Consider the following 13,784-nt stretch of genomic DNA (forward strand, 5'->3'; position numbering starts at 1 on the left):
AAAAAAAATGTTTTAATTTAAAACTTTACATTTTTAAAATCTCTAACAACAATTAAAACCTGAAGGAATGAAACTCCACGCTTGTAATAGTTAATTTTCAGTGCCAGAGAGGTTGACTGGCAGTCTTATCACATAGTTAAAAAGGTACTTAGACTGAAATGGGTAATACGTAACTTTCTGTGGCGAGTTTAATTCGCATCTAGTGCGCAAATGCAGCAACTTCATGCCATTCAATGCATTTCAATGGTGAGGCAGACAGCGAGATGCCATTTTCACGAAGCTAACGGCGGGCAGCAACTTTTGGATTTCCGTATTTAACCGCGCATCTGCCCTCGCCTGAAGTTGCTGTAGCATTTGCGCATAAATAACGCCTTTAGCCTCACTGTTATTTTGATAGCAAATTCTGGCCCATTATGTCACATGTGGGTGACGCAGTCATATTTTCTCAACAAAAATTAGCTGTGATATTTGTCTACAAAGTAGAACTAATGTATTGCCTAAAAACTTACTGCCACTGATGATGCCCTCTAGATGAAATTACATTGAATATTTTTGATGTGATATATGACAAGAATATAATCATCATTACTAGCAACCAACTTTATTCCAAAAGCTTTGTTTGTAAAAAGAAATTTTGAGCAACCTTTAATTGGAGGAGATTAAAAACCTTTAATTGGCAGAGATTAAAGAAGGTTAACTAAAACTAACATATATTCCGCAGGGGAAAATGTGAGTGTTTTTGTGTTCTAATCGGGCCAGAACCTGCGCAGAGCAGCATGGCAATGCTCGCTGCAGCTCCTGCGAATTAAATTAATGAAAATACTGCGGGCTCTGTGGCGTTGAATTGCTTGATTTTGAACTTTTAAAAAATTGTGCGCAATCAACTCAGCCTCTGAGCAGTGTAAGTTGACGCGCGTGGAAGAGTCTGTGAGAATAGAAGACACGCCCACAAAATCTGTCAGGAAGAGAAGTCACACCCACAAGCAGGCAAGCAGACTTCATTCATTTAAAGTTAGTATTCTGGAAGTCATTGTAAATAAAAATTTATTTATTTTTTTGTAAAAAGCCAAAGAAATAATTGAATTAAATTAAAGAGACAGAAAGGAAAAGTTTAAAAAAAATTTAATTTTTTAATTTTTAAATTTTTTTAATGACCAAAAACTATTAAAATAAGGAGTAATATGAGACTCCACATTTTTAAAATTTAATTTTTAGTTGTTTCGCAGTCATTAAGATTAACTGCGCTTTTAAAACTTAGTTTAGACGTGGGATTTTTAAGCGTACCTTTTGGTGACGTAATTAGTTACTTTCTAGCTGGGCGGATGAGCAAGTTTGCCATTTTTCAGTGATATGAATGATTGCAGTGTGCGACGGCCCTTTAATTTGCAGCTGGCAAATCACCGGTGAACCAATAGGAGCAAGGTCACAATTTCCGCGTTATAGTGCGCATGTGCAAACACGAGAACTTGCTCCTTTGATTCGCTCCTCTGTTATTTCGGGAGCAAGTTCTGCCCCAATATGAATGACTGGATTATTGATCCTTTTATCCTAACTCACACCAAGTCCCGTTCACCCATCACCCCTGTGCTCGCATTGGCTCCCGGTCCAGTAATACCTCGATTTCAACATTCTCGTCCTTGTGTTCAAATCCCTCCATGGCCTCACCGCTCCCTATCCCTATAGCCTCCTCCAGCCCTACAACCCTCCGAGATCTCTGCGCTCCTCCAATCCTAGACTCTTGCTCATCCGCGATTTTCATCACTTCACCATTGGCGGCCGTGCCTTAAGTTGCTTAGGCCCTAAGCTCTGGAATTTTTAAACTAATCTGCCTCTCGACCTCTCTCTCCTCCTTTAAGTCACTCCTTAAAATCTAGCTCTTTGACCAAGCTTTTGGTCACCTGTCCTAATATTTCTTCATGTGGCTCTGTGTCAAATTTTGTTTGATAACGCTCCTGTGAAGCGCCTTGGGACGTTATTACTACGTTTAATAATTGCAAGTTGTTGTTGTTTTGAGTCTGCCCCATTGATTTGGTGTGCTGTCCATTCACAGCCCATCCTGACATGCTTCAGTATCACCTCTTCATTTGTTGTGATCTGGAGAAAAGCAGGATGCTCTATTTGAAATGTTGCAAACATTGTCATCTGCAGTCCTGGTTGGCTTTTTGTAAGTTTAAAAACCCTTTGTCTGTACATAGCATTTCTAACAATTGCTAGAGCTAAGTATTGAATTTTGTATCAATCTGACTTTGGACCATAAGTAAAGTCAAAAAGCTGCCAAATTTAGTTTTTAATAGTCTCAATGGTTTGGGTGAGCTTGAGTGTTATGTTCTGATGGTGTAAAATTCAGTAGTCAATTGTGACTTATAATAGTTACTTTTGTTTTAATATTTAATGATATATTATTGCCTTCAAAAGCGAAATTACAATTCACTTCAAAATGCTGAAAAATGCACCAATAAGTGTTAAAAATCCAAATTTCTTGGAACATAAGAACAGGAATAGGCCATTCAGCCCCTTTAACCTGTTCCACCATTCAATTAGATCATGGCTGATCTGTATCTTAACTCCACCTACCCGCCTCGGTTCTGTAACCTTGGGGGACTTATTCCCAGATCCCTAGGGAATAAATTTGGGACTATCAAAGATCACTACCCCCCCCACATCTAAAATCATCAGTACAAATATTGCACTTTTGTGTTTTTTTGCTACCATACAACTCCATCAATATTGGGTTTAGCTGCAGTTTAAACTATGGGACCTTGCTGTGCGTAAATTGGCTGCTGCATTTCCTACATTACAACAGTGACTACACTTCAAAAGTACTTCATTGGCTGTAAAGCACTTTGGGATGTTCCGAGGTCATGAAAGGCACGATATAAATGCAAGTTTTTTTTTCTTTTAACACTGCATTCCCAGTGGGAAGCCCTACCTTACAGGAATATGTATTAAAGCTCTGTTGTGCGTGATTTTTTTGACTATTTAAATGGATGGTCAGAATATCATGTACTACGCACACCTGAATTTCTGATTAGCACTCCCGGCAGACGAAGCTCCCCACTGGGAGCTCAGAGTCAGAAATATATCCCTAAGGATTCGATCTTTTGAAACTGCCAACACGTCCGGATTGTAAAAAAAAATGGCAGATTTCCATTTTAATTGATGCAAACTGCTGGTTTTGTGCATGAGTTTCTGGCTTGCAAGCTGGAAATTCCCAAGCAGTGTCCGCTCTTATGCTTGGCTCTCATGGTCTGCTTACAGACCGGAGGCAGAGATTTTCCCAAGCATTTTCCTAGTGTTTTTCTGATACATTTAGCTCCATTGAAGTTATATTTTGCCCATTATTTTCTTAAACAGCTTCAATCTTTTACTCTGGTAGGATCATATTTTTAAAATGCTGTTGATGTATCTTCACGTTAAAAGCTTTGTGATGGACCCAGGTAGCCATTAGGCCCCGCAGGTAGTCCAAGAGGAATTTGACATTGTGAGTGGGGCTGGGACTCGCTGGAGTATTTATAATGAATGTACAGGGTGGGATTGATGGAATGCAATACCTGCCAGATCCCATCTGCACTCAAACTTCCTCGTTCTGTTTGTAAAAGTAGGCTATTTCAATTCACCCGACTCTTCAAGAAAATAAACTCTGTTTTTACGCTAAAATGGTTTTTCAATCTGCTCAACTCTTTCTGATATCAGATCTCATTCCGAGCAAAGAAGTGTCCTTGACTTCTCGACCGTGGGAGGCCTGTAGCCCTGTGGAATTTTAAATATGAAGGAGAGCGACTGTTTGTAGGTGGCATCTAAAGATTTTAGAATACAAACTAGTTTAAGGGTATTTATTTCAAAGTATGGGCCAGCAAATCAAAGTAGTGCCAACAATCAGTTCCACTAGGTGAGCGGAAATCACATGTCAAGTCCCCGTGTGTGAGGCAGGATCACACGTCAAGTCCCAGTGTGTGAGGCAGGATCACACGTCAAGTCCCAGTGTGTGAGGCAGGATCACACGTCAAGTCCCAGTGTGTGAGGCAGGATCACATGTCAAGTCCCAGTGTGTGAGGCAGGATCACACGTCAAGTCCCCGTGTGTGAGGCAGGATCACATGTCAAGTCCCAGTGTGTGAGGCAGGATCACATGTCAAGTCCCAGTGTGTGAGGCAGGATCACACGTCAAGTCCCCGTGTGTGAGGCAGGATCACATGTCAAGTCCCAGTGTGTGAGGCAGGATCACACGTCAAGTCCCCGTGTGTGAGGCAGGATCACATGTCAAGTCCCCGTGTGTGAGGCAGGATCACATGTCAAGTCCCCGTGTGTGAGGCAGGATCACATGTCAAGTCCCAGTGTGTGAGGCAGAATCACATGTCAAGTCCCAACATTTAGGAATCATGTCAGTGTCGGTGTGTAGGAATCATGGGGGATGATTTTCAACTGCTCACCTGAAAAATGGGTGGCTGGCAATTGACAAGTGGTTCATACCTTGGCATCCCATTAAGGCCTATGGCCTGCCTCATGCAATTTTCATCCCCCCCAAACCCAACCTGCTTTACGGCTCAACATGGGAACCGACCGATTTGCCACAGCTGGCAAGCTGCAGCAGGGGCCTGTTTGGCGCCCGCACCTTGCTGGCAACAGTCACATGAGGTCCAGACTGAACCAGGAGAGTACATGTGTTTTGGGCATCCTGATGCCAGCATCGGTCGAGCAACGCATCCAGTCTGCCACCTTGACGCCCCACAGAATGGAATTCGCTACCACAAGGAGTAGTTGAGACGAACAGCATAGATGCATGTCAGGGGAAGCTAGATAAACACATGAGGGAGAAAGGAATAGAAGGATATGCTGACAGGGTTAGATGATGTGGAGATGCTGGTGATGGACTGGGGTGGACAAATGTAAGGAATCTTACAACACCAGGTTATAGTCCAACAGTTTTATTTGAAAATCACAAGCTTTCGGAGGCTTTCTCCTGTTGTGGGAAAATCACCACTCGGAGTCAGACTTAAAGATTCAACATGCAGTTTATTGGACAAAGTACTTTGGGAGAAGAACTGGACACTCCGCAGTGTACGCAGCCACCTTCTCAACTTCAAAATGGTTGTCGCGCTTTTTTATACCTTTCAAGTACAGACTTTCAGCAGCTTATAATTATTAGTCTTATAAACAATTTTACAACACCAAGTTATAGTCCAGCAATTTTATTTTAAATTCACAAGCTTTCGGAGACTTCCTCCTTCCTCAGGTAAATGTTCAGGAGCTCCTTGAAGCCTACGCATTTATACATATAGAACAATACATGGTGTTTACAGAATGCCCCTGCAACTGCCCGTTGCCAAGGCAATCACCGTGTTCAGACAGAGAGGTGTCACCTGCAGAACCCCCGAATACACATTCAACAAAAAAACAAACAGGAAAAAAAACAGAGAGAGGCAGAAACATCCGGAAGGCAGAGAAAGCCAGCAAATGACCCATTATATTAAAAACAGATAACATTTGTTCGCTGGTGGGGTAACGTGTAGCGTGACATGAACCCAAGATCCCGGTTGAGGCCGTCCTCATGGGTGCGGAACTTGGCTATCAATTTCTGCTCGACGATTTTGCGTTGTCGTGTGTCTCGAAGGCCGCCTTGGAGTACGCTTACCCGAAGGTCGGTGGATGAATGTCCATGACTGCTGAAGTGTTCCCCGACTGGGAGGGAACCCTCCTGTTTGGCGATTGTTGCGCGGTGTCCGTTCATCCGTTGTCGCAGCGTCTGCATGGTCTCGCCAATGTACCATGCTCTGGGGCATCCTTTCCTGCAACGTATACGTTGCAGGAAAGGATGCCCCAGAGCATGGTACATTGGCGAGACCATGCAGACGCTGCGACAACGGATGAACGGACACCGCGCAACAATCGCCAAACAGGAGGGTTCCCTCCCAGTCGGGGAACACTTCAGCAGTCATGGACATTCATCCACCGACCTTCGGGTAAGCGTACTCCAAGGCGGCCTTCGAGACACACGACAACGCAAAATCGTCGAGCAGAAATTGATAGCCAAGTTCCGCACCCATGAGGACGGCCTCAACCGGGATCTTGGGTTCATGTCACGCTACACGTTACCCCACCAGCGAACAAATGTTATCTGTTTTTAATATAATGGGTCATTTGCTGGCTTTCTCTGCCTTCCGGATGTTTCTGCCTCTCTCTGTTTTTTTTCCTGTTTGTTTTTTTGTTGAATGTGTATTCGGGGGTTCTGCAGGTGACACCTCTCTGTCTGAACACGGTGATTGCCTTGGCAACGGGCAGTTGCAGGGGCATTCTGTAAACACCATGTATTGTTCTATATGTATAAATGCGTAGGCTTCAAGGAGCTCCTGAACATTTACCTGAGGAAGGAGGAAGTCTCCGAAAGCTTGTGAATTTAAAATAAAATTGCTGGACTATAACTTGGTGTTGTAAAATTGTTTACAATTGTCAACCCCAGTCCATCACCGGCATCTCCACATCATTATTAGTCTTGATTAGTTACACATTAGCCAATTAGGCCCCCACAGCAACAATTGACCTCCAATCACATTAAAACAACTGTTATCAACTTAAGACAGTCTGGTCTTTGTCTATCCAGTCTGGTTCTGTAATTTTTATCAGCTCGTTGTGAAATGTCTTTGCAACTCCAGACTGTGAGTCAGCTTTCTAAACACACAAGCTCAGCATTTTTTAATGTCTTCTCACACAGTCCATCTTGAGCAGAATCCATTTTGTTTAGTAGAGTCCATTTTGTTTAGTAGTACACTAATTTGTCATATGTTATGTTTAAGCTTTTAATTATGGTTAGTCTGGTCTGCGCAAAGCACATTTCAGTGTGGTCTCGGGGCAGTGACCGCAGCCATGCACACAATAGTCACTTCATCTTTGCCTTTAACCCAACAGCTTAAATTTTACTTTAACACTCCGAAAGCTTGTGATTTTCAAATAAAACTGTTGGACTATAACCTGGTGTTTTAAGATTCCTTACAGGGTTAGATGAAGTAGGGTGGAAGGAGACTCGTGTGGAGCATAAACACCACCAGTCGGCCTGAATGCCCTGTTTCTGTGCTGTAAATGCTATCTAATTCTATGTAGTTAAAACTGATAAAAGAATAGAACAGTTAATTGAATAAAATTACATGGCAAAATCATATTCATTTAGCTGTTTTCCTCTGTGATCACGTCAGTTGCACTATGTGGGAATCATAGGAAGATAGGAACAGAAGTAGGCCATTTAGCCCCTCAAGCCTATTCCTCCATTCAATGAGATCATGGCTGATCTGTGACCTAACTCCAGATACCCGCCTTAGCCCCATATCCCTTAATACCTTTGGTTAACAAAAATTTATTAATCTCAGATTTAAAATTAACAATTGAGCTAGCGTCAACTGCCATTTGCGGAAGAGAGTTCCAAACTTCTACCACCCTTTGCGTGTAGAAGTGTTTCCTAACTTCACTCCTGAAAGCCTAAAAATTAGAGCCAGGATTATGTCCCCTAGTCCTAGACTGCCCAACCAGCGGAAATAGTTTGCCTCTATTTACCTTATCAGTTCCCTCTAATATCTTCAAAACTTTGTTCAAATCACCCCTTAATCTTCTAAATTCCAGGGAATACAACCTCAGTTTGTGTAATCTCGCCTCGTAATTTAACCCTTGGAGTCCAGGTATCATTCTAGTAAATCTACACTGCACTCCCTCCAAGGCCAATATATCCTTCCTAAGGAGCGGTGCCCAGAACTGAACACAGTACTCTAGGTATGGTCTGACCAGGGCTTTGTAAAGCTGTAGCATAACTTCTATCCCTTGAATTCTAGTCCTCTAGATATCACATCACAATCATAGTATTGACGGTGTATGGGGTGAATACTGTTAGGTTTGGGGTGTTGAGGTGAAGGTAGATTTGACACTGTATGGTCTTACGACACAGGACTGGTGGAGCACAGGGCAATATTATTAATCCAGTGAGGTATGTGAGCAATGTTTATGTCTATTTTTCTCTTCTGTGTTGCAGGGCCTGTAGCAGTGATCAGCGGTGAGGAAGATTCCGGCAGCCCACTCCACCACATCAATCATGGGATTATCACACCCTCGTCCATGGATGTCGGACCAGACGCTGTTGTTATTGGAATGACCCGGATCCCGGTGATTGAAAACCCTCAGTATTTCCGCCAGACTCACAGCCTCGGGAAACACCCGGAGACGTGTAAGTACAATATTTTCCACTTTTGTTTTGCCTTTAAGAACTTTTGCATCATGATTTTCCACATATACAATTGCTGGTCAACGCTGTGAATAATAAGTAACATGTGTGCGCGCAGTCGCATGCCTAAACACCATAACAACGATTTGGCAGCCAGTAATGGTGCTGAACTCTGCAATGTACTTCCTTATGCTTTATGCTAAACCTTTATAAATCACTGGTTAGGCCCCAGCTGGAGTATTGTGTCCGATTCTGGGCACCGCACTTTAGGAAGGATGTCAAGGCCTTAGAGAAGAGATTTACTAGAATGGTACCAGGGATGCAGGACTTCAGTTACGTGGAGAGACTAGAGAAGTCGAGGTTGTACTTCTTGGGTTAAGGGAAGATTTAATAGAGGTGTTCAAAATCATGAAGGGTTTTGATAGAGTAAATAGGGAGAAACTGTTTCCAGTGGCAAAGGGCACAGATTTAAGGTAATTGGCAAAAGAACCAGAGGCGAGGTGAGGAGAAATTTTTATGCAGCAAGTTGTTATTATCTGGAATGCACTGCATGAAAGAGTGGTAGCAGCAGATTCAATAACAGTTTTCAAAAGGAATTTGGATATATACTTGAAGGGGAAAAATTTGCAGGGTTATGGAGAAAGGGCAGGGGAGTTGGACTAATTTGATAGCTCCTTCAAAGAGCCGCACAAGCATGATGGGCCAAATGGCCTCCTGTGCTGTATCATTCTATGATTCTATGCAGAGCTTGGTGTAACCGACCTCAGTCAGTGTAATGCAACTCGACACCTGTAGAGGGAGCTCTCCTAGCACGTGTGCGCTGAAGTTCAGTCACGTCAAGCTTTGGAGAAAAACAAAATGGCTTCCTGAGGCGTGTTACAACAATATGTTTTTCATATTTTGTTAAATTCAGTGAAAATTGAGCCATAATATTCCAAAAATTAAAAACGTATGTTTATGTGATTGCTGGAAGGGTGTTGGTGCATACTTTGGTTCATTATGTGATGATTGTTTTGGCTTTCTCAATGTTAGAGAAATAATGTCAGTATAAATTTGTATCTTTTACAGTGAGTGAAACCAAAGGCTCCTAGACAATGAGGCACTGGAAAGGGAGAGGGGAAGGGACCAGAGACTCCTGCTAAATGCACAACTGATTTGGGGAGGGACCCTTGTAAGACTTACATGCCAGCTAACAAAACTCAGAAAAGCTGACAGACAGATTTAACAAAACTGGCACAACCCCCACAAATCTGACAACTCGCAAAAAAATGTACAACTGAAAAAACAGCCCTGAATAGAGGAGGCCTGTTGGCAAAACCATTGTTTCACAGCAAATGAATAAGTTAAATTTCTTTTTATTACATTGGATTTCCTGATTTCTAACAGCGTTTTCAGATAACATTCTGCAATTCAGTTTGTTTTTCTGTGCAAGCTGAATCCCACTTGTCTCATTTATGACATGCAATAGGTAGTTACACTGGGAGTGCAGTGGGACATGAACTTGTTGTGACTTAAGCTGCAGCTATGTCTAATATTCCATCAATTATATTATAGCAGGAAAAACGGAAGTACGTAAAAGTGCAGTTTTTGCGGTGGTGGATTTAACATTTTTTGAAGAGAGAAGTGACCTCTGATTGTGTGAATCGTATTTGTTATGGAGTATGCAGGCATGCCCCGCCCCCAGAAATTTTGAATTTTGAAACTGTTCAGTAAATTTCCAGCATTTTGATGCGTTCTATGATTCAGCTTTAAGCAGAGAGAGCCCCAGACAAAGGAACCATATACAAAGGTGAAATTGAGTTAATTGTACACATTTTTCAATGGAAAGTTCGAGAAATACATGTTATTTGCAACACGAACATTTTGGGTTTTTTTGGGAGTGATACGCAGAACCAGGTTTGCACTCTCGCAGCAGAGTCACATCTGTTCTGCACGCGCGTGAAGTTCAGCAAACATGAAGAAGTGATCATTCGCGGAATCCAGAAATGAACAATCATTTTGGCCATCGCGTGCAAGTGTTAGCATGGACCTGAATCACTGACCACTTGCTCTAAACGTTAGTGGTGGGCACCTAAACATTAATCACAATTTCAAATGCTGCAGTTTTATCAATGGGTGACACAATATCCCCAGATGATAGAAATTACAGAAGGAGGCCATTCGGCCCATGTGCCTATGCCAGTACTAACTCTTCAAATGGAACTGTCTACTCTTATCCCATTTCCTTAGCCATTCCCTATATACAAGCATATTGTTCCTTTTCAAATCCTTAACCAATTCCATTTTTAGTTCTTTTATTGCCTTTATCTTAATAGTCACTTATTCTAAAGTATTCCATGTCCTAGTAACCCGCTGTGTGAAAACATTTCTACTAATTTCCCCCTTCGTTCTTTGAGTGATTATCTTCAGTCTGTGCCCCCTTGTTCCATTACTCTAATATGCCTGTTATAATGGGGCACCCAGAAGTCTATGTAGTACTCCAGCTGTGGTCTCACCAATACCTTGGGGCGAGAAAGAGCGAGACGTCATCCAGTGCTGGACATTGGAGGAAGATCGGGAGGACACCGGGGGGGTGAAGAGTGGGACATCGGGGAGGGTGAAGAGGGGGGCATTGGGGCGGGAGACATCGGACATCGGAGCAGGGTGCAAAGGTAGGTTCATTTAGTGTTTTCACTTCCTTCCATGGTTTTTTATTTAATTTATTTAGTTTCTTGTTCTCTGATCCGGCCCTTCACGTCTGGTGAAACCAGGTGTGAATCAGAAGCGGTGGGCAAGCCGCCCAGGTAAGTTAAAAATCTTTCTAAGTACTTAATCTGTCACAGGTAAAGTGCCTTAATTACCTCAATGGGGTACATTTGGCTCTTTAACTGTCAAAAGCCGACGGGACTTCAGTTTTCGGATCACCCACGCGCACACTGGTGGGTCCCTGGGAAACTCGGAAGTCGGCAGGTTGGAGCCAGCAATTGCACCCGCAATTGCCTCCTAAAATCACCCCCACAGAGTATGAACAGTTGGGAATTTTTAAAGGGCTATTGTAGTGCTTTAGTTTGTTGGCAATTGGAAGGAAGAGCAATCTGATTTCCTGTCGCCAATAGCAACATTACCGGGATGGTTAGCACAGGAGCTGCTCTAGGTGTGGCAGACGTTTCTTGGTAGTTGGAATACTGGAGAAAGTTGTTCAGGTGGATGTACCAGTTATTGGCTGCAGTCTAGTTTCACAAGTCACTTGGACTGTTGATGTAGCAATGTAATGATGTCATCATGCAGACATTATGAAGTCACCGTCGTCCACGCATTCTGAGTTTAAGTACTTATATTGAGGGTTCAAAGCAGAGCCAGTTAAACGCCATGAAAATTATGCAAGCTGTTTGAAAAAGATTCAGACCTGGATTCGCCCTGGATTGCTCAATCCTGATTCCATTAATTTTCAATGGGGCTTCACTGGCAACCTGACTTCCAGGTTAAGGCTGGTGAATGATGGTTGCGCCTTCATTGTCTTCACTGATCAAACAATAAGTAAAATGGCTCATTGTTAAGTTGAATTGAGACATTGACAACGTGTTTCCCAGTCACCGAGGTTTCCTTTCACACGGTGATTTGATATATAAAAAAATTCAACATTTAAATGGAACTTTAAAATTTAATCCAGACTGGAACAATTATTGGGAGAACTCTAATCGAAGCATTTTTCAAATGATCAATTACAATTAGTACTTTAATATCAGGAGAAATATATCCTGAAGTGAATTTTAATTTCCTAGATGTTGATTTTAAGCTGTGATTACAGGTCACTCAGCGGAAATTTTTATTAGATTATTATGGGTTAATTTATTAAAATGTTGTGATTGTCTCAGAACGAGTGTAAAGCTTATAGTAGCCTCAGGGCCCTCCTTAATATTGGAGCTGAGATTGTAGTTTGGGGCACTGCCGTCAGCAGAAAGTATCTGGCAGTCATTCTTCTACTTAGAAATAACAGTACAGATACTGCAATTGACAGAAATAACAGTACAGATACTGCAGTCCAGAGACGTACCACAATGGACAGAAATAACAGTACAAATACTGCAATGGAGAGAAATAACAGTACAGATATTGCAATGGAGAAAGATAACAGTACAGTTACTGCAATGAATAGAAATTATAGTACAGGTACAACAATGGACAGAAATAACAGTATATGTACTGCAATGAATAGAAATTACAGTACAAGTACAGCAATGGACAGAAATAACTACAGATACTGTAATGGACAATAATAACAGTACAGGTACTGCAATGGCCAAAAAAGCAGTACAGATACTGTGATGGACAGAAATAACAGTACAGGTAGAGCAATGGACAGAAATAACAGGACATACATTGCAATGGACAGAAATAACAGTACAGATATTACAATGCACAAAATAAGAGTACAGGTATTGCAATGGACAGAAATAACAGTACAGATATTACAATGCACAAAATAAGAGTACAGATACTGCAACGGACAGAAATAACCACAGTTCATTTGATCAGCACCCTTATCATTCGGTGCTTGGTCAATATCCTGGAATTCCCTACCTAACACCATTGCCGAGGCACCATCACCACAAGGATTGCCACGGTTCATGGAGATGGCCCACTGCCATCTTCTGAGGGCAACTAAGGATGGGCAACAAATGCAGCCGTGCCAGCATTGCCCATATTCCAAGAGCATTTTTTAAAGTACCGTAATGGACAGGACAGCAGTAGCAGCACAGTTACTGCAAAGGATAGGAATAACAGCATGAGTACTGTACTGGACAGGAATAACAGTGCAAGTACTGCAATGGACAGAAATAACTGCACAGATACTGCAATGGTCAAGAGGGAGAGTACTGGTCCTACAGTGAATAGAAATAACAATCAGGGAGTGAGTAGAAGTGGCGGGTCTATTGGAATTTTGAATGAGCCATGGCTGCTACAGTGGCAAGTTGATGCTGGATCAGAGTGCTGCTCTCATCAGGCGCAGTTTATCTGGAGCCAGCTGTGCTGCTGGAAATATGAACGTAGAGTTTGGTGTGAATTGCAGTTGTGATTGAATAATAATGAGCTTCATTTGCACCACACTGACAGACTGAGGATAGACTGGAAGATTGATAAACTCCCAGCTCCACTCTCTGACCATGCCCAGACTATCTTTAATGTGAGCAGACAGCACACACTCAAGTCCTTCCGCTCCTGGGTGTTCAACCTGGAAATAGGAAGGTCAGTGCTGTAATCATCCCCACTTTAATCAGGGCTCAGCGCATCTCTGAATTCAGAAGTGAGCCTGTCCTCAAAGCAGGAACCCTATGTCCTGCCGTTTGTATTATGCTTTATGTTTTACTAGAATTGTATTGAAGCAATCAAAATATTTTTAGTTAACATATATTTTGTATTGTGTTGATGGCCCCCTTGTATACTGCGGATAGAAAGAAGCATCAAAGCATCTTTTCAATTTTAGTGGATTTTAAAACGATCACTTCATGTTTAAGAGACAGGAACACTATTTGGATGCACATAGTCAGTGCCTCACCAAGCATCTTCCCTTGGGGGCATGATATCTGTGGCAGGGGAAAATAGGC

At 42.3% G+C, this 13,784-nt stretch overlaps 1 protein-coding gene across 1 annotated transcript in view; it reads left to right on the forward strand.

Annotated features, from left to right (window-relative positions):
- LOC137301583 (NT-3 growth factor receptor-like) overlaps nt 1-13,784 on the forward strand; it is a 372,567-nt gene that overhangs the window by 251,146 nt on the left and 107,637 nt on the right. The window contains exon 12 of the mRNA XM_067971136.1: nt 8,011-8,202. Within this exon, the coding sequence (XP_067827237.1) occupies nt 8,011-8,202 (192 nt within the window). The remainder of the gene's footprint in view (nt 1-8,010; nt 8,203-13,784) is intronic.

The sequence above is a fragment of the Heptranchias perlo genome, chromosome 34 (genome assembly GCF_035084215.1).
Source record: "Heptranchias perlo isolate sHepPer1 chromosome 34, sHepPer1.hap1, whole genome shotgun sequence".
Lineage (NCBI taxonomy): Eukaryota > Metazoa > Chordata > Chondrichthyes > Hexanchiformes > Hexanchidae > Heptranchias > Heptranchias perlo.